The sequence below is a fragment of the Cricetulus griseus genome, chromosome 3 (genome assembly GCF_003668045.3).
Source record: "Cricetulus griseus strain 17A/GY chromosome 3, alternate assembly CriGri-PICRH-1.0, whole genome shotgun sequence".
Classification (NCBI taxonomy): Eukaryota; Metazoa; Chordata; class Mammalia; order Rodentia; family Cricetidae; genus Cricetulus; species Cricetulus griseus.
Window position 1 is genome coordinate 72,116,220 of NC_048596.1, and position 22,498 is coordinate 72,138,717.

The 22,498-nt window shown below is 44.5% G+C and overlaps 1 protein-coding gene across 4 annotated transcripts in view; it reads right to left on the reverse strand.

Annotated features, from left to right (window-relative positions):
* The window catches only part of Inpp5f (inositol polyphosphate-5-phosphatase F), a 110,671-nt gene that overhangs the window by 57,340 nt on the left and 30,833 nt on the right, over positions 1–22,498 (reverse strand). For all 4 annotated transcript variants that reach the window (XM_027404454.2, XM_027404453.2, XM_027404455.2 and 1 more), the window contains exon 2: positions 20,235–20,315. In XM_027404454.2, the coding sequence (XP_027260255.1) occupies positions 20,235–20,315 (81 nt within the window). The remainder of the gene's footprint in view (positions 1–20,234; positions 20,316–22,498) is intronic.

Below are 22,498 nucleotides of genomic sequence, written 5' to 3' on the forward strand. Positions count from 1 at the left end.
AATCTTGAGATTAATTTACAGGTTAAAGAAAAGGTATTCGATTCTGGGTTTCACGGACACCCTGACCAGATTCCTTACATCATGACCTGGGAAGACCTGGCCCGCAACCCTCTACCCTGGGTCCACCCTTTCATCGTCCCCACGACTCAGCCGAAGCCCTGCTCCCCTCTCCAGCCCTCTCCCACTCCCCTCATCCCTTTACCACCGCCCTCCGCTCCAACAGCACCTCCCCGCAATCCTCCCTTTACCCTCTAGAGGAACTTAGGGAGGCTCAGTGGAAGCCTCCTGTTCTTCTCTGGACCCACACCCTGACCTTCTTTCCTTTGATCTTCCTCCCCCCTTATCCTCCCCCTCCTCTGGCCCAGGCCCCCGCCAGCCCCAGGCTCCGCCACATGGGGGCACGCAGGAGCCAGCTCCTCAGATTTCCTGTCCACCCGATTCCACGACCCTGACTGATACTGGATCTCAATCGGCCCCCATGCAAACCCGTCTCCGCCTCCGCAGAGAACAGGCAGAAAACTCAGGGGAAGCCGCCTCATGGTCAGCTCAGCTCTTCCCTTTAAGATCAGTGGGTGACCAAACACAATACTGGCCATTCTCGGCCTCAGATCTTTACAACTGGAAAACTCATAACCCTTCCTTTTCCCAAAACCCCCAGGCTCTGACTGAACTCATTGAGTCCATTCTAATGACCCATCAAGCCAACATGGGATGATTGCCAACAGCTCCTTCAAACTCTGCTCACTACGGAGGAGAGGAGAGACAGAAAGTTTTCCTAGAGGCATGCAAGAACTTGCCGGGTTCAAACGGGGCCCTCACCCAGCTCCCTAATGAGATTGACACCGCTTTCCCGCTGAATAGACCTAATTGGGACCACACCTCCCCTGCTGGTAGGGAACAACTCCATCTTTATCACTAGGTTCTCTTGCGGGTCTCAGGGGCGCCGGGAGACACCCAACCAATTTGGCCAAGGTAAGAGCAATTACCCAGGGAGGGGAAGAAAACCCTGCAGCATACCTAGAAAGACTGATGGAGGCATATCGTATGTATACTCCCTTTGACCCGGCAAGTCCAGAACGCCGGGGAGAGATCATTATGGCCTGCATAGGGCAGTCAGCCCCAGACATTTGAACAAAGTTATAATGCTTGGAGGGGCTGCAAGATTATACCCTCCAGGACCTAATGAAGGAGGCAGAAAGGATTTTTAATAAGAGCGAAACCCCCGAAGAGAAGGAGGAGTGGCTCAGAAAGATACAGGAGGAAAAGGAAGAAAGGGTCAGGAAGGAACAGGAAGAAAAAGAGGAAAGGCAAGACAGAAAACAGAACTGAGTAGAATTCTGGCCACCAGAGTCGGGGAAGCAGGGAAGGTACCTGGGAGACAAAAGGGAGGGAGACAAAAGGCACCCGCGGATAGATCACGACCAATGTGCCTACTGTAAGGAAAAAGGCCATTGGGCAAAAGATTGCCCAAAGAACCCAAGAAGACACCTAGCTCAGATTCTCTCCCTGGAAGACTAGGGGGATCAGGGCCAGGAGCCTTCCCCTGAGCCCCGGCTAACTCTCAAGATAGGGGGCAACCCGTGACTTTTCTGGTTGACACTGGGACCCAACATTCAGTGTTAACCTGAGCCCCTGGACCCATGAGCGACATAACCTCATGGGTACAAGGAGCCACAGGAGGAAAATTATATAAATGGACCACTGAACGCAAAGTGCATTTGGATACAGGTAAAGTTACACATTCCTTCTTGCATGTACCAGACTGTCCCTACGCCCTGCTGGGGAGGGACTTACTCTCTAAATTGGGAGCCCAGATTCAATTCCATAGACAAGGGGCTACAGTCACCGGCCCAGATGGGGCCCCCCTTCATGTCCTGACTCTAAGACTAGAGGATGAATACAAACTACTAGAAGAGCCGCCTGAGACTCCCCAGCAAGACATTCAAAAATGGCTTGAGACATACCCCCAAGCCTGGGCAGAAACTGGGGGAATGGGAATGGCCAAAAACCAGCCGCCCATAATCATCAACCTAAAGCCTGTAGGTTGCAGCAACCTAAGCCTGTTTGATGCAGCCCCTCTCTCCATCAAACAGTACCCCATGTCAACTGAGGCCTATAAAGGAATTCAACCTCACATACAGAGGTTGCTTGAGCTGGGCATTTTAAAACCCTGTCATTCACCATGGAATAGCCCCCTGCTCCCTGTCAAGAAATCAGGGACAGGAGATTATAGGTCAGTACAGGATTTATGGGAAGCCAACTGAAGGACTGAGGACATTCACCCCACGGTACCCAACCATTATAACCTCTTGAATACGTTACCTCCCTCCCATACTTGGTACACTGTGTTAGATTTAAAGAACGCCTTTTTCTGCTTGAGACTTAGCCCACAGAGCCAGCCCCTCTTTGTACTTGAATAGAAGGACCCGGAATCTGGACTATCGGGGCAGTTGACCTGGACCAGGCTACCACAAGGCTTTAAAAATTCCCCGGCCCTCTTTGATGAGGCGTTGCATCAGGATCTGGCTGAATTCCAGATGCAGCACCCTACCCTGATCCTTCTATATTATGTGGATGACCTCCTGCTGGCAGCCCCGACTCAACAGGACTATGAACAAGGTACCGGGGCCCTTTTAGAGAAACTAGGGACCCTGGAATACCGAGCCTCAGCTAAAAAGGTGCAGACTTGTCAACAGAAAGTAACCTATTTGGGCTACTTGCTGGAAGACAGCCAACGTTGGTTAACTGAGGCCAGGAAGCAGGCAGTAGCCCTAATTCCCCTGCCACAAAACCCGTGCTAGATGCGGAAATTTCTGGGGACCTCAGGCTTCTGTAGACTCTGGATCCCGGGGTTTGCCGAAATGGCTGTCCCTCTGTATCCTCTAACCAGACAAGGGGCTGAATTCAGATGGGAGGAAGAACAACAAAGAGCATTTGACCAAATCAAGAAATCCCTGTTAGCTGGGACTCCCAGATATGACCAAACCATTTGACCTATTTGTTGATGAGCATGGGGGCATTGCCAAAGGAGTCCTGACACAGAGGCTGGGTCCTTGGAGAAGGCTGATAGCCTACCTCTCTAAGAAGTTGGACAATGTGGCAACAGGATGGCCACCATGCCTCCGCATGATGGCAGCCATAGCAGTCTTAATAAAGATTCTAATGTAGTAACTTTGGGACAGCCTCTAACCATCATTACGCCCCATGCAGTAGAGACTATAGTCCGCCAGCCTCCCGACCGCCGGCTCTCACATGCACGCATGGCCCATTATCAGACTCTGCTCTTGGCTCCAAAAAGGATACAATTTGGGCCAGTGACCTCCCTAAACCCCACCACCCTCCTGCCGGACCCAGGTCATGAGGAAAAGGTCCCTCATGATTGTCAGCAAGTGCTGGCTGAAGCACATGGAACGCGCCCGGACCTGACTGATCAACCTCTGCCGGACGCAGACATTACCTGGTACACAGTTTTCTCCAGGAGGGTGAATGTAAAGCTGGGGCAGCGATGGACAGCCATCAGACTGTCTGGGCAAGTGTGCTGTCGCTCGGCACGTCAGCACAGTGAGCTGAACTCATTGCGCTCACCCAGGCATTAAAAAGGGCAAAGGTAAGAAAGCTAATATCTATAATGACAGCCGGTTTGCTTTTGCTACTGCGTATGTACATGGGGAAATTTACAGAAGGAGGGGATTATTGACCTCCGGAGGAAGGGAGATCAAAAACAAAACAGAAATACTGGACTTGCTCAAGCCCTATTCCTGACTAAGAGACTAAGTATTATACATTGTCCGGGTCATCAACGAGGGGATGATCCCATTGCCAAGGGGAACCAACTAGCGGATGAGACTGCTAAGGAAGCTGCACTCGGACCTCAGATCCTGCTTTTGCAGACTGAGAAACTTAAACGGCCCACCAAACAGCCTTGATTCTGATACTTGGCTGAAGACCTAGCCATCCTGAGTAGGATAGGTACAAAATATGACTCAGAAGCCCAGGAATGGAGATTCCAGGGAAAACTGGTCCTTCCCCAGAGGGAGGCTAAGACTTTGGTTACTGACTTACACAAATTGACTCATTTGGGTAGGAAAAAATTGGCCACTTTGCTGGCCAGAGAGGAATTCTTTTTCCATATACCCCATATAGGCTCCCTCATACAGCAAGCCGTCAACAACTGTGTCCCCTGCACCAAGGTCAATGCAGGGAAACTGAAATTGCCAGAGGGTATAAGAGCCAGAGGCCATTGCCCTGGCATATATTGGGAAGTTGATTTTACAGAAATCAAGCCTGGCATGTATAGTAACAGATATTTGCTAGTTTTTATAGATACATTCTCAGGATGGGGTAAAGCTTTCCCCACAGAGAGAAACGGCACAAAATAGTAGTCCAGAAGATATTAGAAGAAATTTTTCCCCAGTTCGGCCTGCCTAAGGTAATAGGGTCAGACAACGGGCACACTTTTGTCTCCCAGGTAAGTCAGTTGGTGGCCAAATTACTGGGGCTTGATTGGAAATTACATTGTGCTTATAGATCCCAAAGTTCAGGACAGGTAGAGAGAATGAACAGAACAATCAAAGAGACCTTAACAAAATTAGCACTGGAGCCTGGCACTAAAGATTGGGTTCAACTCCTGCCAATGGCTCTCTACAGGGCAAGAAATACCCCCGGCCCCCACAGTCTCACCCTGTTTGAGATCCTATATGGGGGACCACCTCCAGCCATCACATTTTTTGATTCTGATATATCTGCTTATGCCAATACTCCAACCCTACAGGCACACTTGCAAGCACTACAAGAGAATCAGGAGCAGATTTGGAGGCCCTTGGCTGTGATCTATTGAGAGAAAGGACCACCGGCCAAGTCTCACCCCTTCCAAATCGGAGATAGGGTCTACGTGCAGAGACACCAGTCCAAGACGTTAGAACCCCACTGGAAGGGACCTTACACCGTGCTCTTGACTACCCCAATGGCCCTGAAAGTCGACAGGATTGCTGATTGGGTGCACGCCTCCCATATTAAGCCAGCCCTACCTTCGGACCCAGAAGCAGCAGAAACATGGCAGCTCCAATGCACCCAAAATCCACTCAAGATAAGACTCTCAAAGAAAACTTTCTAATGACTTTCACACTCTTAAACCTAATGTCCCTAAGCTTCTGTGTAGCCTCTAACCCCCATGCACCCTATGTCACCACCTGGCAGGTATACAATACTGAGACGGGAGCCATTGCCAACGAAACCTCTCATGATGGTCTCCCCAGAGATGTTTGGTTCCCGGACCTACAGGTAGACCTATGTGCTCTACTGGGAGTGAGATGGGATCCCATGGAACTGGAGCCACACCCTGGCTATTGGGTACCCAGATGGGAATGGAGCCCACAGGGTTGTCGACACCCTGGGTAGTGAATGAATATGAGGGAATAGCAGTTCTATGTCTGTCCTGCTAATGACTGGACCGGGCAGAACAGGAAAGATGTGGGGGTACAGCTGATGGATACTGTGCCAACTGGGGATGCAAAACCATGGGGGATGCCTATTGGAAGCCGAGTTCTTCCTGGGATCTGATTACTGTACAGTGAGGAACAACCCCTGGGTATACAGAGACCGGGCCCTGGAAATGTGGTTCAGAGACCTGTGGGCCTTGTTTTGACTCAGCCGAGTCATCCCCACCCCAAGGTGCCACCCCGGGGAGGCAAATGCAACCCTCTGATCATTAGCTTTACAGACAAGGGGAAGCAAGCTGACTGGACCACAGGAAAAATGTGGGGGCTGTGCCTATATCGAACTGGTTGGGACCCAGTCACATTGTTCGCCATCACCCGTACCGTAGCCCCCAAGGAAACCTGTCCAATAGGACCTAATGTTGTCATGATAAACCAAGGCCCGCCAAGCTTCGTTGGCATAAATATACCTACCGGGCCTAAACCCTCTATTATATTAACTCCTGGTGCCAGTCACAATGCCCCAACCCCTTTACTTGACATTCCTCCCACACCCACATTAAAGTCTCCATCCACTGGGCAATGAATACTCAATTTGGTTCAGGGAGCCTTTCTGGCCCTCAGCCAGACTCAGACCAACCTCACCAACCCTTACTGGTTATGTCTGACTTCTGGACCCCCTTACTATGAAGGGATAGCCACCATAGGAAAATATAATAGCACCACCTCAACTAAGGGGTGTAACTGGAAAACTGCCCCAAAACTGACCCTGACTCAAATCTCAGGACAGGGAATCTGCCTGGGCAGTCCCCCACCTACACACCAACCCCTCTGTAACCAGAACAATTTCAATTTAGGCTCATCCACCTACCTGATCTCCGAGCCTGGACTTTGGTGGGCATGTAACATTGGGCTGACACCATGTATACATACTCACACCTGGCTGGGTCACACCTGGCTGGCCAGCAGACAATCAAGGACTTTCCAGAGTACATTCTATGCTTTTTCCTTTGCAAAAAACCAGGTCATACCTAGGTGACCTCATTAATATGAAATCATACTTTGTAATCAATCACTTTGCAATCAATTGCTTTGTACCCCAAGCATGTATGCTGATTTGCGGGTTTTCCCTATAAAAAGAGCCTATAACCTTTGCTAGGTGTGCAGCTTTTCCGATATTGCTGACACACGAATGAACATTCGTTCAATAAACTCCCTTGCTTTTGCAGCTCTTGGTCTGATTTCTGAGTCTCAGGGGCTCCTCGGGACCCTGTGCCCCTTAGGGTTTTGGGGTCCTTCACAGTCAGGCTGAAAATAATTAATTACAGAAATAAGACCTTACCTAGCCATCTGTGTGCTTAATGTGTGCTTACCTAGCTTAATGTGTGCTTAAGGCAAGTAACTAAGACAGACAGACCTCTAATGCTTCAGAGACCTGCAGAATATGGCATTTAAAACGTTATTTTAAAAGTTTATAATATCAGACAGACTGCCAGATCCTGACAGTGACCCAAAGCCTCCAAAGAAGATAATGAGGTACCCCAGTTCCTGCACCTGGATAATGATGACGCTGACCAGTGAGCGAGATGCTCAAATGTGACATTGGCTGCCTGCCAGGACCTGGCCAAGACTGTGGACAAAGCTGCTGGACACTGGAAAATTGATTGCACCCCCTTTGCCTAGACAAAACAAGGTCAGTCTTTTCCATGTTCCTCTTCCACACAGAGAGAGAAAAAAAAAAACCTCTCACCTTATTGGCCTGGTGAAGATTGCTGTTCTTTGATACTTCTGCCTCCAACGCCAATGGAGAGACTTGGGCATGGCTAACTGTATATGGACTGGCTTCTAACTGGCTTCTGTTGCTTTTTAGTATATTCGGAAACTATAAAATATACCCTTCTTAGATCTCTAAAATATTAATGGTTGTCAGCTTGACAGCATCAGGCAGTCAGATCCACTATAGACTATAGTCAGCATGTTAGCTGATAAAGTAGTGACTATCTACTGTTCAGGCACAAGCTCAAGGTTTTTAGGTTTATTCTGGTTGTCATCTAAGTATAAACTTAAAGGGCTTTTCATCAGGCCAAAGGCACCTCTGTCCAATCCATACCTGGCTCTCTGGACAGAAGAAAAATGTACATGCTTCTAGCACAAATCTGTAGTTTTTGCTAGGACTCAAAATTATAAATATGTTCCTGCTGTTTGAACAGATCCAGATACCTGCTTTTTCTGCACTGTGGGCATCAGTAAATAAGTTTTAACCTCTGTTCCTAGTTTAAGCATGTCTTAAACAGGTTTCTGCTTCTGGCAGACATCTGAGTATCAGTTGCTGACTAGAGGCTGTTCTAAGTAGACTGCGAGCCCTGGACTTGCTGTGGATATGAACCAGTCCAGCTGATGTGGACACCCCTGTCTCTGCAACAGTGTCTGCTAACCAGAAGCTCCTGATGGATTCCCCATTGCCTAAATTCCCTTTGTTTGCTTTTGACTAGCATTTCAGCCTTCTTAGGTCCCTAACTTTGTCCCAAAGTCAGCAGGAAGTAGCATGGGAAAGAATACGTCACCCATTTTCCCTGGTTGAAATGCTAAGTCAGAAGGAACTCCCTTACATGGGGGATGCCAATATCTCTCACTCCCTGATGGGGACCCCGGAGAGACAGCAATTCCATGATTGGAATCTTCAAAACAGAAAATGGGGGAATGAAGGGACCAGCTCCCCATAACAGCCAAACACGTACTTGCCTGACCTTGTCTTGGTCACTAGGAGGTCACATGCCTGCCCCTTTCGGCAGCCATGACAGTGCACCACCAATGTCCGGCAAAATGAAACAATGGCTTTTAAAAATGGTAATGCCCAATGCAAAGGATGATTAGGGCTTTAAAAACAAAATCATCACCTTTAGGAGGATTGAATCCGAGATACAAATATTGAAGCTCATGGCTAAGATACATTGATAGGACAGGTGATTTCAACAAGTTTAAAGAAACATCAAAATGTCAAATGTTTTAATTGTGGCAGACAAGGTTACCTGAAAAGGGATTATAAACAGGGCATTTCTTGAAACAATTCTTTTTATAAGTATAATCCAAACAGAAACCCCTTCCTTCTGGATTATGCAAAGGGAGGCATTGGACAAAGGAATGTATGTAGACAAGAGATTATCAAAGTAATCCTTTGCCTTCAGGACATGGTTTGAGGGACCTCTCAAAAGCCCTCTATGCCAAAACCAGTTCATCCATTTCCTGCCACTGTGGATCAAACTCCTTCCCAGAACAACTAAATAACCTAATGCCTATTGAAAGAAAACATACTGTTCTGGAGGATAGAAGAGTTTTAGAAGCTAAAACAAAAAATTCAAGAGACGCCATTGATCAAATTCGAGGATTAGATTAGGAACCTACCCAAAGCTAGGGTTGGGGAAGGGTTTTGTTTTTGTCTTTTCAGGAAAATAAAAACAACCATCTTGGAGAATTTAAAGACCTTTGGACGCATAAGCATCCAAAGAAGACAAGAGTATTACCTGGAAAAAAATCATCAAAAAAAGAAATAATCTGACCTAATGTGATCTCTGAAGTCTGCAAAAAGAAGAATGAATCAAAGGTGGGTGAAGGTCACACCCCTCTGATGCCAGCACTTGAGAGTCAGACAAAAGTAGATCTCCTCGAGTTTCAGGAAAGCCAGGACAATTAACACAGAGAAACTCTATCACAAAAAACAAACAAAACAAGATAGAAACCCACAACAATTTCACCAAGACCATGATAACACCATTAAGTTGAGCAATTTCAACTAAAGATCGACTATGGACTACAAACTGCTCAGAACAATTTTGAGGTGACCACTGAGATGATCCAGCCTCACAGACACTGCTCAGAACAAATTGGAGGTGGCCAGCTGAGATAATATAGCCTCATACTCTCCTAGGATTGAGACAAGCCCTGTACTTTCCCATTATACAGAGACTGGATAAAAATAATACAGCTTAACAGTTAACCCAAAATTTCTCTTTTCAGGATCCCCTAAAGACGTCATTGCCTCCAGAAAGCAGGAAGTAACTTTAAGAAAACAACGCCCACATTCCCAAGAGGTGGGATGGGTGGTTTTTGGTCATTCAGTTGGTTATGGATATTTGTCACTGTTTAGAGAAATTGGTTACAAAATGTTGTTTGTTACAGTCAGGTAGTTAAACAAAGGGGATTCGATTCAAGGTTTTTGTTTAAAAAAAACAGGATTCAGATATGATAGAATAAAAGGGTAGATTATTGAATCTACTCTTGAAAAGAAAAAAGGGAGGTATAGATATGATAAGATAAAAAGGTAAATTCGAATCTACTTTTTATTTTTATTTATTTATTTATTTATTTATTTATTTATTTATTTATTTATTTTGGTTTTTCGAGACAGGGTTTCTCTGTGGCTTTGGAGGCTGTCCTGGAACTAGCTCTTGCAGACCAGGCTGGTCTAGAACTCACAGAGATCCATCTGCCTCTGCCTCCCGAGTGCTGGGATTAAAGGCGTGCACCACCAACGCCCGCCCGGCTCTTCTCTTGATTCCTTCCTTCCTTCGTTCCTTCCTTCCTTCGTTCCTTCCTTCCTTCCTTCCTTCCTTCCCTTCTCTTTCTGTCTGTCAGTCTGTCTGTCTTTCTTCCTTTATTTTTTTGGTGAGTTTTTTTTTTTTTTCAAATATGTAAGAGTGTCTTGCCTGCACATGTATCTGTGCACCACGCGCATGCAGTGCCTGAAGAGGCCCGAGAGGGCATCAGATCCCCTGGAATTGGAGTTACGGATGGTTGTGAACCGCCATGTTGGTGCTAGGAACTGAACCTGGGTTCTCTGAAAGAGAACCAAATACTCTTAACCAATGTGCTGTATCCCTAGGCCCTTGAGTTGTTGCTGCTGTTTGCTTTTGAGAAAGGGTCTCACTATGTGGCCCTGGCTGTCTTGGAACTTAATATATAGATTAAGCTGGCCTCTAACTAACGGAGATCTATCTAACACTGCCTCCTGGGTGCTAGAATTAAAATGTGCATCACCACCCACTGGCCCTTGTTTTTATTTTTTATTAAAATAAACCAGGGGATGGGAAGGACTTGCCACCAAACCTGATAACCTAAGTTCAATACCCTAGGACCCTCATGGTGGAATGGAAGTACCAGCTCCCATGGGTGGTCCTCTGACTTCCCCATAGTTCAAATGCCCACACAACATGGGAAGGATTGTTTTGTTTTGAGTCAAGGTCTCTGTATAGCCCTCACTAGCCTGGAACTCACTCATTACGTAGCACAGGCTAGCCTTGAACTCATGATTCTCCTGCCGCTGTACCCCAGTTGCTGGAAGTACAGATTTATGCCATAACACCCAGCTTTAATGATTCTGAGGCCTTTTGTTGAAGTATAAATTATATACCATAAAATGTCCCCATTTAGGGAACAATGAGATGCCTCAACAGATTAAGATACCTGCCACAAAGCCAGACAACATGAGTCCCAGACCCCACTTACATGGTGGAAGGAGAGAACCCACCCCTGAAATCTGTCCTCGACATCTACACTTGTGCTCTGGCACACTTGCATGCAAGCATAGGCACATGCAAGCCCACACAAGCAAAAACATGCATTAAACTAACTAATTACTAAATGTAAAAATAAATTTTAAAATAAAAGCAAAATCATAAGAATTTTAAACTAAAAAAAATGAAAAGAAATGTAAAAGAAATTTTTAAAATGCAGCACTCCAAAGACAGGGGCTGGTGGATCTCTGAGTTTGATGCAAGCCTCATCTACACATTGAGTTTCAGGCCAACCAGGGACACATAGGGAGGCCTAGTCTCAAGCAACAAACAAAACCAGCTACTTGTCAATATACAACTCAATGATCTTAACAAATTCATAGTTTTGGGGGCTGGAGAGATGGCTCAGAGGTTAAAAGCAATGACTGTTCTTCCAGAGGTCCTGAGTTCAATTCCCAGCAACCACATGGTGGCTCACAACCATCCATTATGAAATCTGGTGCCCTCTTCTGGTGTGCAGATATACATAGATGCAGAATGTTGTATACATAATAAATAAATAAAATCTTTAAAAAAAACAAATTCATAGTTTTGAAATTTTTATCACAATCTCTATCCAGATTTTTGGTTTGTTGCTATTATTATTATTTGGTTTGCTTGTTTTTGAGACAAGGTCTTATGTAGTCCAGACCAGCCTTGACTGAGCCACATTCAACTTTGTAGATGACACTGAATTTCTGACCTTCCTCTCCCCAGCGCTGAGATCACAGGTATGGGCCACCACAGCCAGTTTTTCTACAGGCTTTTCATAATGTTACTTGTTAACTGACAATAAAGAATTTATTCTCATTTGGTACACAGACATGAAACATATTTAAATTGGAGAAACTGTGGTGGTTTGAATAAAAACAGTCCCTATAGCATCGTGGTGGTGGCGCACACCTTTAATCCCAGTACACAGGAGGAGGCAGGCCCATCTCTGTGGGTTCAAGGATAGTTTGGTCTACATAGTATTTGGTCATTAGGCAGTGGTAATACTTGAGAGAGATTAGATTATTGGAGAAGGCGTGGCCTTATTGGAAAAAGTGTATCTCTGGGGGTGGGCTTTGGGGTTTCAAAATCATCTGCATAATATATTTTACCATCTTAATGATTGAGATATATTCACCATTTCCAAACTAGGGAAGAACAGATGGTGAGGACTATTTTAATGAATGAGATCTCCGTAAGTGAATTCTGTCTATGATTGTTCAGTACTATGAGGGGTAATTCAGTCAGTTACTCAACAAACAGACTTGCCAAATTAAGACAATTTTCAAAATATTTCTGATATTTCATGGGATATATATCTTTGCTAATGAATCTTTGTACTTTTTATATTTAGATAATTCTTACCTTAATTGAGTTTATCTTCTTGGTCTTCAATGTGTATTTTAGCTTGAAGAGCTTTTGTGACCCATTTTTAATCTCCAACTTAAATTAATCTTTTCATAGACACTTGCATGAAGATATAACTGTACCCCAGATATTGTACAGAGAATAAATGACAGAAACATCATCATATACATTTTTGCACACTTGTCTACACTGTCACGCACCATCTCTCCTCTCATCCCTTCCTCACACCCTCCCACTGCCTTTTCCATTAGCCTATGTCTTATATGTTCATTTTTCTCATGCTAAGTCATATGTTACTTCCTCAAAGCTGCCTTCCATCCTGGGACCCCAACGCCATCCAGTCAGGTACATAGCATCCATATTTCAGAAGCTTGTGTCTGTAAGGACAAAACTGTATGACTAGGCAATTAATATATGCCATTTGTTAAAGTCTATTATCCTAAAAGTTTTAAGTTTTGTTCATTCTACAGCCTTCAACGTCAACTCCAGTCCTTGGCACACAGTAGGTACACCATAAATATCTGTAAAATCAATAAGCACTCACTGAATATTTTGAATAGCCCCTACTATGAGCCAGCACACAGAGATATACCCAGTAAAATCACAACAATCCAGCCCTTATCCTTTTGGAGCTTATCATACAGAAAGGTAGCAGATAAATAAATATGTAAATAAATGAAAAGAAAACAAGTTAACATAAAATTACAGTAAGAATTTCACTACAGTTTTTATTTCCACCTGAACACTACCATGAATAAAAGTATTTTGTTCTTAAGATTTGTTTTTAAATTTTTACTGATGTTTATGTTTGTCTATCTGTGTGAGTGTATACCCTTTGTGTGACAGTGGCCTGAGAGTGTATACCCTTTGTGCGACAGTGGCCTGAGAGGCCAGAGGAGGGCATCAAATCCTCTAGAGCTGGAGTTGTAGGCAGTGGTGAACTGCCTGATGTGGGTGCTGGGAATTCAAGACCTCTGCAAGAGCAGCAGCTGAGCCATCTCTCCAGCCCCGAATAGAAACAGTTTTCATGGTGCTTTACTTTTCTTCCATTTGTCAGGCACATACACGTTCCTTCTCTCTACTTGCTATTCCTCATATTGGTAAATCTCAACCAGTCAACCCAAAGCCAGGCATTCAAACTGTCAGAGATACAGTACACTAAACCCTGAAGGTACACTTGCCTGTGAGTATCAGAAGAGCAGTCAAATGAAAAACAAACAGCTCTACACAGGTATTTCCTTGTCACCAAGGCTAATAGGGCAACTTTTGGAAGACCTTATAAAAGTGAGTGAACAGCTGAGCTTGGTGGGACACACTTCCTTGGTGTGGAATGGGCATTGGTGTTTTGCCTTCATATGTGTCTATGTAAGGATGCCGGTTCCGCTGGAACTGGAGTTACACACAGTTGTGAGCTGCCATGTGGTGTGAGCTGCCATGTGAGTCCTGGGAATTGAATCCAGGACCTCTGGAGGAACCACTAACCATCTCTCTAGTCTCTGGTGCTCAAGAGTCAGGAGTAGGTAGATCTCTATGAGTTCAAAGCCAGTCTGAACTCATATATGAAGTATATGGTAAGTTCTAGGCCACCCAGGGATGCATAATGAGACCTTGTCCAAAGGCTGGGGGGGTGGGGAGCACAACTGAACACACTTTCAATTTACTCATATTTTACTATGAAATTTTTTTCCAGTCTCACAGTGGAGTTTCTGGTAACTTATTAATGTTACTATAGTTTCAGTAAATATTAGCTTAAGAAAAACAGTCCAAGTTAACCTTTTTCTTTTCAAAACTATGTACGCAGAAATTGAGTGGTTCTGTGGAAGGCTATCTCCTAGGTTTTTTAAAGGGAAAACAAAAAGAAATCCAAACAAAGTGGACAGGGCAGCATGTGTTTACACCATCCCAGCACTCAGGAGGCTGAGACAGGAGAATCACAAGCACCACACACACAAACGAAGGGGAAGAGGAGGGAGGAAGGAAGGAAAAAAGGAAACGAGAAATATTAGTTATACTTAATGCTTTCCATGATCAAGAACTCACTTAGCCAGCCCAACTGCTCTGGAGGCATGGCCATCTGGCAACTGAGATTCATGAAGAGGCCTGACCCAAGGTCGTCATTCCATCTTTCATGTCTAGTCTACCTCCACACTGCTTAGTCAGTCATGTTCAGAAAACATGTCACCATGCAATAGAGACTGTTGGAACTGGAAAGAATTCTCAGCAATGCATCGTAACAAGTGTTTCAATGGAACATTAGGCTCTAGCTGTGGGCTGAGCCATCTCTTTCATTGAAGTCTTGACCTTGGAATGTGACCATGTTTGGAGACAATCTCTAAAGAGGAATCACATTAAAATGAATTCATTAGGGTAGGCTTTAATCCAGTGTAACTGATTTAACTTATTATCTTTAAAGATTTACTTTGTTATTTTGAGCTATGCATAATTATGTGAGCTGTGTGTATATACATATGAATGGATGCCAATGCCCCAAAAGGCCAGAAACACTGGTTTCCCTGGAGCCGGAGTTACAGGTTGTTGTGAGCCACCTGACATGGGTGCTGGTCTAACTCAGGCCCTCTGCAAGAGCAGTGTGTGCTCTCAACTGCTAAGCCACCTTTCTAGCCCTATAACTGGTTTTATTATAAGAAAATTTACTAAGGGAAGCCCAGGACCCCTAGGGATCGCAACCATCTATAAGCCAAGGGAAGAGGGCTTGGAAGAAACGAGTCCTGCCCACACTCTGGTCTCCAGCATTACAGGAAAATGAAATTCTGTGTTTACTGCTTCTCCCAACCTGTGATGTTCTGCTCTGACTGCCCTAACAAACAAGTATGGTTCTAAAAGTCACGAAAGCCTGCTCTAATCTTCAGAGTCCAGAGTTCAGTAACAATCACGAACAGCAGCATAGCTCACCCACGCCGCTTTTAGACTGACAATGACATCTGTTCGAATAAAACCATGTTCCCATCACACTAGACAAGAACAAAAACGCATGCGTTAATATGTAGGAAACCAGTAGGAGGAACAGGAGGGAGAGCGAGCTTAAGTACAGACGCTTTCTTCCCTCATCTCCTACCCCAAATGATAGGATGTTCCCATGGGAAAATACCCCCAAGTATCAGTTCCATTCTGACACACAGGAACACAGCTCCTTCCGGCCAATCTAACTCTGAGCAAGAGCTGCAGCTACACACGGGTGGTGGGGAGAAGGGGTGAGGCCTGGAGGGCAGCGGGTAAAAGGGAAGAGGAGTGAAGGATGGATCTTGTGAGTGAGAAGCAGAGGCTGTGGGGGCAACAGAGGCCCCAGAAGGTCCCGGGCGGCTTCGCTCCTGGCTCCCTTCACACAAACCAAACCTGTTAGGTGACCGTGACAAGGGCAAGGATAAGGACAATTAAGAGACCTTCTCTGCCCTTCTTTTCCCTTTTTGTGTTTTCTTCCCCTGTTCCCTCTCCTCCCCACACTGCCTCCACATAAGCAAGGCAACCACAGAGTGTGTATCTTCAGCATGGAGGAGAAAAGTGGAGCGGCAGTGGCCAGTGCTGATAAAAGAACTTGGTGCTTTCCACCAAGGCCACTCCCTGCTTCTCTGACTGCCTCCCCCCCAACTAGGAAAAAGGCCCTGTGATGCACATTGAACTAGGTGACTTGGAAGGTCCTCGGCCAAGCAGGACCAATAAGCCTCTTCTCTAGACGTGTGAAGCAGAATCCCTGGCCAATCTTTTTTGGTTGCTGGTCAGGCCCCACTAATTACATAGTAGGCTTGAGGGACGAGAATGTCATCCTTTGAGCAGAATTCTTTTTCTAATAAAAACAGGGTCTAGGGCTGGAGCATGGCTGGTAGAGTGCTTGCTAAGACACATGAGGCTCTGGGTTCAATCCCTAGCCCCATCCAAATTCCTCCCCACCCCACCCAAACTCCTCGCCAGCACCATTCAAACTTGGTATGGTGGTGCACACCTGTCATCTCATCTCTCAGGAGGGAGGCAGGAAGATCAGAAGTTTAAGGTCATCCTTGGCTACATAGGAAGTTTGAGGCCAGCCTGGGCTACACAAGACCTCCACTTCAAGAGGAAAAAATCAAAGAGAAAAAGGTGAAGGAGATATGCAAAGAGAAATGTTGATGAGAGATCTCAAATCCCACACAGCATCCACTTTCCATTTCAGAACCATGAGTTCTTATAAAAAGTGTTTTTTGCACAAGCGGATAGATTTTTCCCTTTAACTGAAGCTGATAGATTTGTATAAGTAGAAGAGCCTGGTAATTTAGTAAGAACTTTCAGGTGCACTATCTCATTTGGGACTCACAATACCCAAACACATAATGAGGCAAATAACTCTGGCTCTTGCTTTACAGCTTAAGAAATAAGGTCCTTGACCTGGGGATTTGTCTTCTTGGCTTCCAGGCACTCCCTGAAAAGATGTCTCTACTATTCAGGAGAAAGAAGAAGACACCAGAATAGAAAGAAAGATCCCAGAAGAGATGCCCTGTAAGATGAGAGCCATGGGGAGACATAGAAAGGCTACATGAAGGCAGTGTGGCAACCCAGGCAAACTCGGATGAATACCGCTGCTGGTCTGCCCAGCATGCAGATGAGAGCAACAGAGGGCTGAGTATCATTAGCCCACAGGATCCTGGGAGGATTGCTCACTGTTGCTGTCTCATGCCAATCAGCCAGTCTTTAGGATGGCTGATTACACAACAGATAGTGAAGCAGATGCTAGAGTTCTCTAATAAATAATAATAATAAACATTAACAAATGGAGCTTGACTCAGTCTCCTGACTGATTTCAGTAATTTATTCACTGCTCTGAGATGTGACTGAAATTGGAGAAAAATAATTCAGAAGTTTCATACATGTCATTTACATAATAGAAAATGAATTTTAGCTCAGAACTACCAGCAGTGAAATTATCTTGTCAGTATGCAAATGAATTAGAGATATATGTATGTAAATGTGGACAGGTAGGAGAGTGTTATTAAAATACTTAGCATGGTTACACAACGACTAAATGCTTTTTTTCCTCTTCTATGCTGAAGGAAATGTTAAAGCCTAGCAAAAGCAGAATACACAACAACAGAAAAAAGAAAAAATTTTAGTTTTTTTAAAATAAATAACCCAGTGAGGGAAAGACAGACAAATCATGAAATAGGAAGAACAAGAAACTCTAGTTTCATCTCTCGGCATAGGTAAATCTCAAAACATCAACAACAAAAAGAAGGGGGACAGGCAGAGTGGGACAGACATGTAACCCTGGCACTCAGGAGGTGGAGGCAGGGAAAACAGAAGTTCCAGCTCATCCACACATAGTAAGTGTGAGGCCCACCTGGGATACATGAGACCTCATTTTAAAAGATAAATAATAAATAATAATAAATTGTCAGGCATGGTAGTGCATGTCTTTAATCCCAGCACTTGAAAGGCAAAGCAGGTGGATTTCTGTAAATTCTAGACCAGCAAGGATTACATAGTTAGACCCTGTCTCAAATAATAATTAATAGATAAAATAAATAATACAAAGAAGAAAAAGGTCAAGTATAGAATCGCACGCCTTTAATTCCAGTACTCAGGATGCAGAGCAAGGCCTATCTCTGAGTTCCAGACCAGTCTGATCTACATAGCAAGTTCTAGACCAGCCAAGGATACATTTTAAGACCATGTCTCAAGAAGAAAAGACTTAAAACTAAGAGATTATCTGTTCAGGAGTAACTTGCCAAAGCAACTTATACTCTACAACAAGAAGAAAAAAAGGTCAAAAGAATGTATGAGACATTTTCAAAATAATGTATCACCACAGAACACAGGCTAGGGAGACGGTTCAGAGGTTATGTGCCTGAATTCAAATTCCCAGCATTCACATGAGAGTTAGGGCTGCTGTATCTGTAACACCAGTTCTGGGAGGACAGAGACAAGAGGATCTCCAGGTTCAGTGAGACCTTATCTCAGAAAATAATGTGAAAAACACAAGGGAGATACCCAACATTGACCTCAGGTCTCCACAAACACCCATGCACATGTGTGCACACACACCCACATAAACACATACATACATTACACACACACACACACACACACACACACACACACACACACACACGAGAGAGAGAGAGAGAGAGAGAGAGAGAGAGAGAGAGAGAGAACACAAATAATAGAATTTACAAAAAAATCTCCAAAATATAAATCTTAGCAACATACTGTTTAGGAATATATGTCTAAGAAAAGCAGTAATTTCCCTTCAAAAGAAGGACAAGCTTGGAGAAAATGGCAAAGATAGCTCTGAAGTCACTGGTCATTTTCACTTCTTAATCTGGACAGGAGATGAATATGTACACTTCAGAACACCCTATGCTATTGTCTGTGATAAGCAGTACCTTATATCTATAAAATTATTCTCGAAAAAATTTTTTTCATAATAAGAACACTTTAAAATATAATCAAAGAATATAGCAAAAGAAAATTTAAAAATTGTCTCTAGCAATGTGTTTATTTAAGATTCAATAATCTTATTTTAAACTTAAAAACAGTGGCTCATCCCTATAATCCCAGCACTTGGAAGGCTATGGCAACAGAATCATCATGAATTCAAAATAAACCTACAAAGTGAGGCCCTGTCACACAAAGAAAGAACAAGGCCAGTGAGATGGCTCAGTGGGTAAACACAAATCTGAAGAGCAGAGTTCCACTCCCTGAACCCACAGTGGAAAGAGGAAACCAACCCCCAAAAGTTGTTCTTGACCTCCACAAGTGCACTGCGGCACACACACACCAACAGTCACACACACACAAACACACACACACACCATACACAAATGTACACACACAATAACCATAAAAGAAACAAAAGAGAACAAAGGGAAAAAAGTCACAACAGGCATACTACAGAGGTGTAACTGACTTCAGAGGCCAAAGTCTCCTATAGTTCATAATTAATACTCAGGTTATCATCAAAGGATGCAGGTATAATTGTAAACCCATCATTCAGCAGGCACAGGCCAACCTGGGCTATACTGCAAGCTCCAGGCCAGCCTGGATTAGAGTGAGACTCTGTCTCTGAAAATCAAATGAAGGAGCTAGAAAGATAGCTGGTGGTTAAGAATACTTCCTGGTCTTCTGGTTCCTGGCACCCACATGGGCCTGCTTACAGCTGCCTGTAACTCCAGTTACAGGGGATCAACACTCTCTTCTGGCCACCTGGAGTACCGGCATACATGCAGCATGCATACTCACATACCCGGGAGAAGAGGTATCTGCTCTCCCAGGTGGGGTCCAGGTGAATGACTTAGACTTTCCATCCATTTGCTTGCCTTGGACAGAGGTCCCAGAAAGTACCACACCACATACTAAAAGTCCCTTCCCTGGCAGAGGAGACTGACTCAGCACTAGACACTGACCCAAAGCCAGCCAATCATGTTGTCAGTTGCCCACCTTTCCGGCTTTGTTCTCACTACTTCCCTCATCTCTGTGAACCTGCTGTGCCATTCCTTAACAGAACAAACACACATGCCCAGGGGCTACACTTGTACCACGTGGCCATGAATTCTGTCTTTTCTTCTAACTGTAAGCTCTGGGAGGGTAGAAAGGGGTCAGTGTGGGCTCACAATTGTGTTTAGCCAGTTAGCACAATCCCTGGTACCAAGTAGGGATTTTGTGAGAATTGTTTTTAACAAAAGAGTAAAACAATTGTAATATTGTGTCTTCTTTTCTCAATAGTTTTATTCTTATTTCATTAAACTTAAATAGAAATATACTTGCTTTTAGAAGACCCAAAATTAGGGCAAAGAAATCACCAATGTCATAATAGAATCTACATGCAACCTCGAAAAGGACAATGTCACAGAAATGTAATGTCATGTTAAATTTTACAAGTGTAAGGAGTTTATAAAAAACATACCTGAATGAAGTTGAATTTTCCCGATAACTCCTTCTACCAATCCCAAACAAATGGGGTTCCAGGCAAGAAGCAGATCAGTGGCTAAAATAAAGTAAGAAGCAATGGTGAGAATGCATTTACCAGAAAACATTAAACTATCTTTTGCAGCATATTTTAAAAAGGATTAACACCCTCCCCCCCAAAGAAGCAGTTACAAGCATCCCCCACAGAACATATTACCCTAAAGGACTTTGTGGTAAAGCAGTAACTCTGAGGCCTCAGGAAGACCTGGTTATCAGGGCAGTTACGGGCTAAGAGAGGAGGGAGGGCTTGCTGATGGGAGCTCCTACAGTGGAGGAAACAAGCTGCCCACCACAAAGAGGGTAAATGGAAGGACCCACCCAGGGGCTCCAGACCCAAAGAGGCCTGAAAATGGCCATGGAGCTGTCCACTTTCTGATCACACTCTGAAAAACACCTTTCCCCAAAGGGTCATACACTGGGCAAAGGAATCCAGAAAGCCACTTTCTTTATACATGACTTTAGGACAAAACCAACAGGAACTGCTCATTTACTGAGTGCCCCTCATCTGAACCACACAACAGGCTACGGTGATTTGCGTGTAAACTAATACCATTCTAGACATCCAAAAGAGAAGCAAATTACATACAAAACATGTCTAAGGACAGAGGTTATAATTTGACTCTTCTCCAACCAGGATTACAAAGATTGCTACACAAATAGTGATGTTTCTGATAGTTCAACAGCTGAAAAAGATTAGCAAGAATTAATATTCCTGCTGGTTCAGGCCAGCAAGACGGCTGAGAGGGTGGAAGCACTTACCATGTAAGCAGAGTTTATGCCCAGAACCAATGGTGGAAGGACAGAGACAACCCCCAAAAGCTGCCCTCTGACCTCACATGTGTGCTCAGGCACACACATTAATAATAAGTTAAAATTTTAAATGTTTCTGATGACAAAATTTCATTTTACTTATTACCACTTAAATTTTATTTTACTGAAAAAATTATCTGTTACATGCAGGGTAATTATACACTAATAGTTTAGTTTTCAAATTCATTTGCATTTGAACTATGTAGCCATGGTTAGCCTTGAACTCATGGTGCTGATAGTCCAGCTTCAGCCCCCCAAAGCCGGACTGTTGTTGTTGTTATTATTTATTTATTTATTTATTTATTTATTTAGGTTTTTCGAGACAGGGTTTCTCTGTATTGATTTGGAGCCTATCCTCGCTCTGGAGACCAGGCTGGCCTCGAACTCACAGAGATCCACCTGCCTCTGCCTCCCGAGTGCTGGGATTAAAGGCGTGCGCCACCAACACTGGGCCCAGACTGTTGTTTCTTGAATGTCTTTACCATTACATTTTCACTAGAAAGCAAAAACAATAGATTCCTTTGGTTGGTTGTGGCTATTTTGCAGTGCTGGGGCTAGAACCCACAGATTCATGGGTGCTGGGCAAGGTGCTGCCTCCCAGCTATACTGAAGGAACCAGCTTCCCTTTTGGCAGCCATAACGGCCAAACACATGCTTCTATGACCTTGTCCCAGACACTAGAAAGTCAGATGCCTGTCTCGTGACAAGGAGCCAATCAGAAGTTAGCTGGTGGCGCTATGCTTTACGACCCTGGGTGTGCTTTACGGACAAGCGCACAGCAATGACGCACAGCAATGACGTAGAGAGCATAGCAACCACCCTGGGAGGGCCTATGGGCCATAACAACCAGTTGACCAATCAACACAGGGCAAGCCCTCCAAGCCTGGAGGCACACCAATCATGAGCCTGTGCGTACCCCTAGACACTCCCCTTACGCTGCCCTATAAAGATCTGTACGCAGCGGCTTCAAACCGTCTTTGCTAGCCATCCGCCATGGTGGGTGGGTCAAAGACCAGAGCTAACATGGGGTTAGCTCGTTAAACTACAATAAAGCCTCATGCAATTTGCATCAAGCTTTCGCCTCTATTCTGTGTTGGGGTGGCCGAGGTCCTGGGCTAAGATTCTGGAAGCCTCAGCTTTCCGAGGGTCTTACAATACTTACCCACCTTCATTGTTTTTATTGTAAGAATTAATGGGAAAAATGATTTTAAAGGCTCCTACACACATTATCGTTTCTAATCTTTTCTGTTCTTTTTTGTGTGCGTGTGAAAGTGGGGCACATGTAAGCCATGGTGCTCATGTGGAGGCCAGAGAATAACTTGTGGGAGTCAGTTCTCTCCGTCCACCATGTGGGCTCCAGGGATCAAACTCAGGCCATCTTGTCAGTCCTCA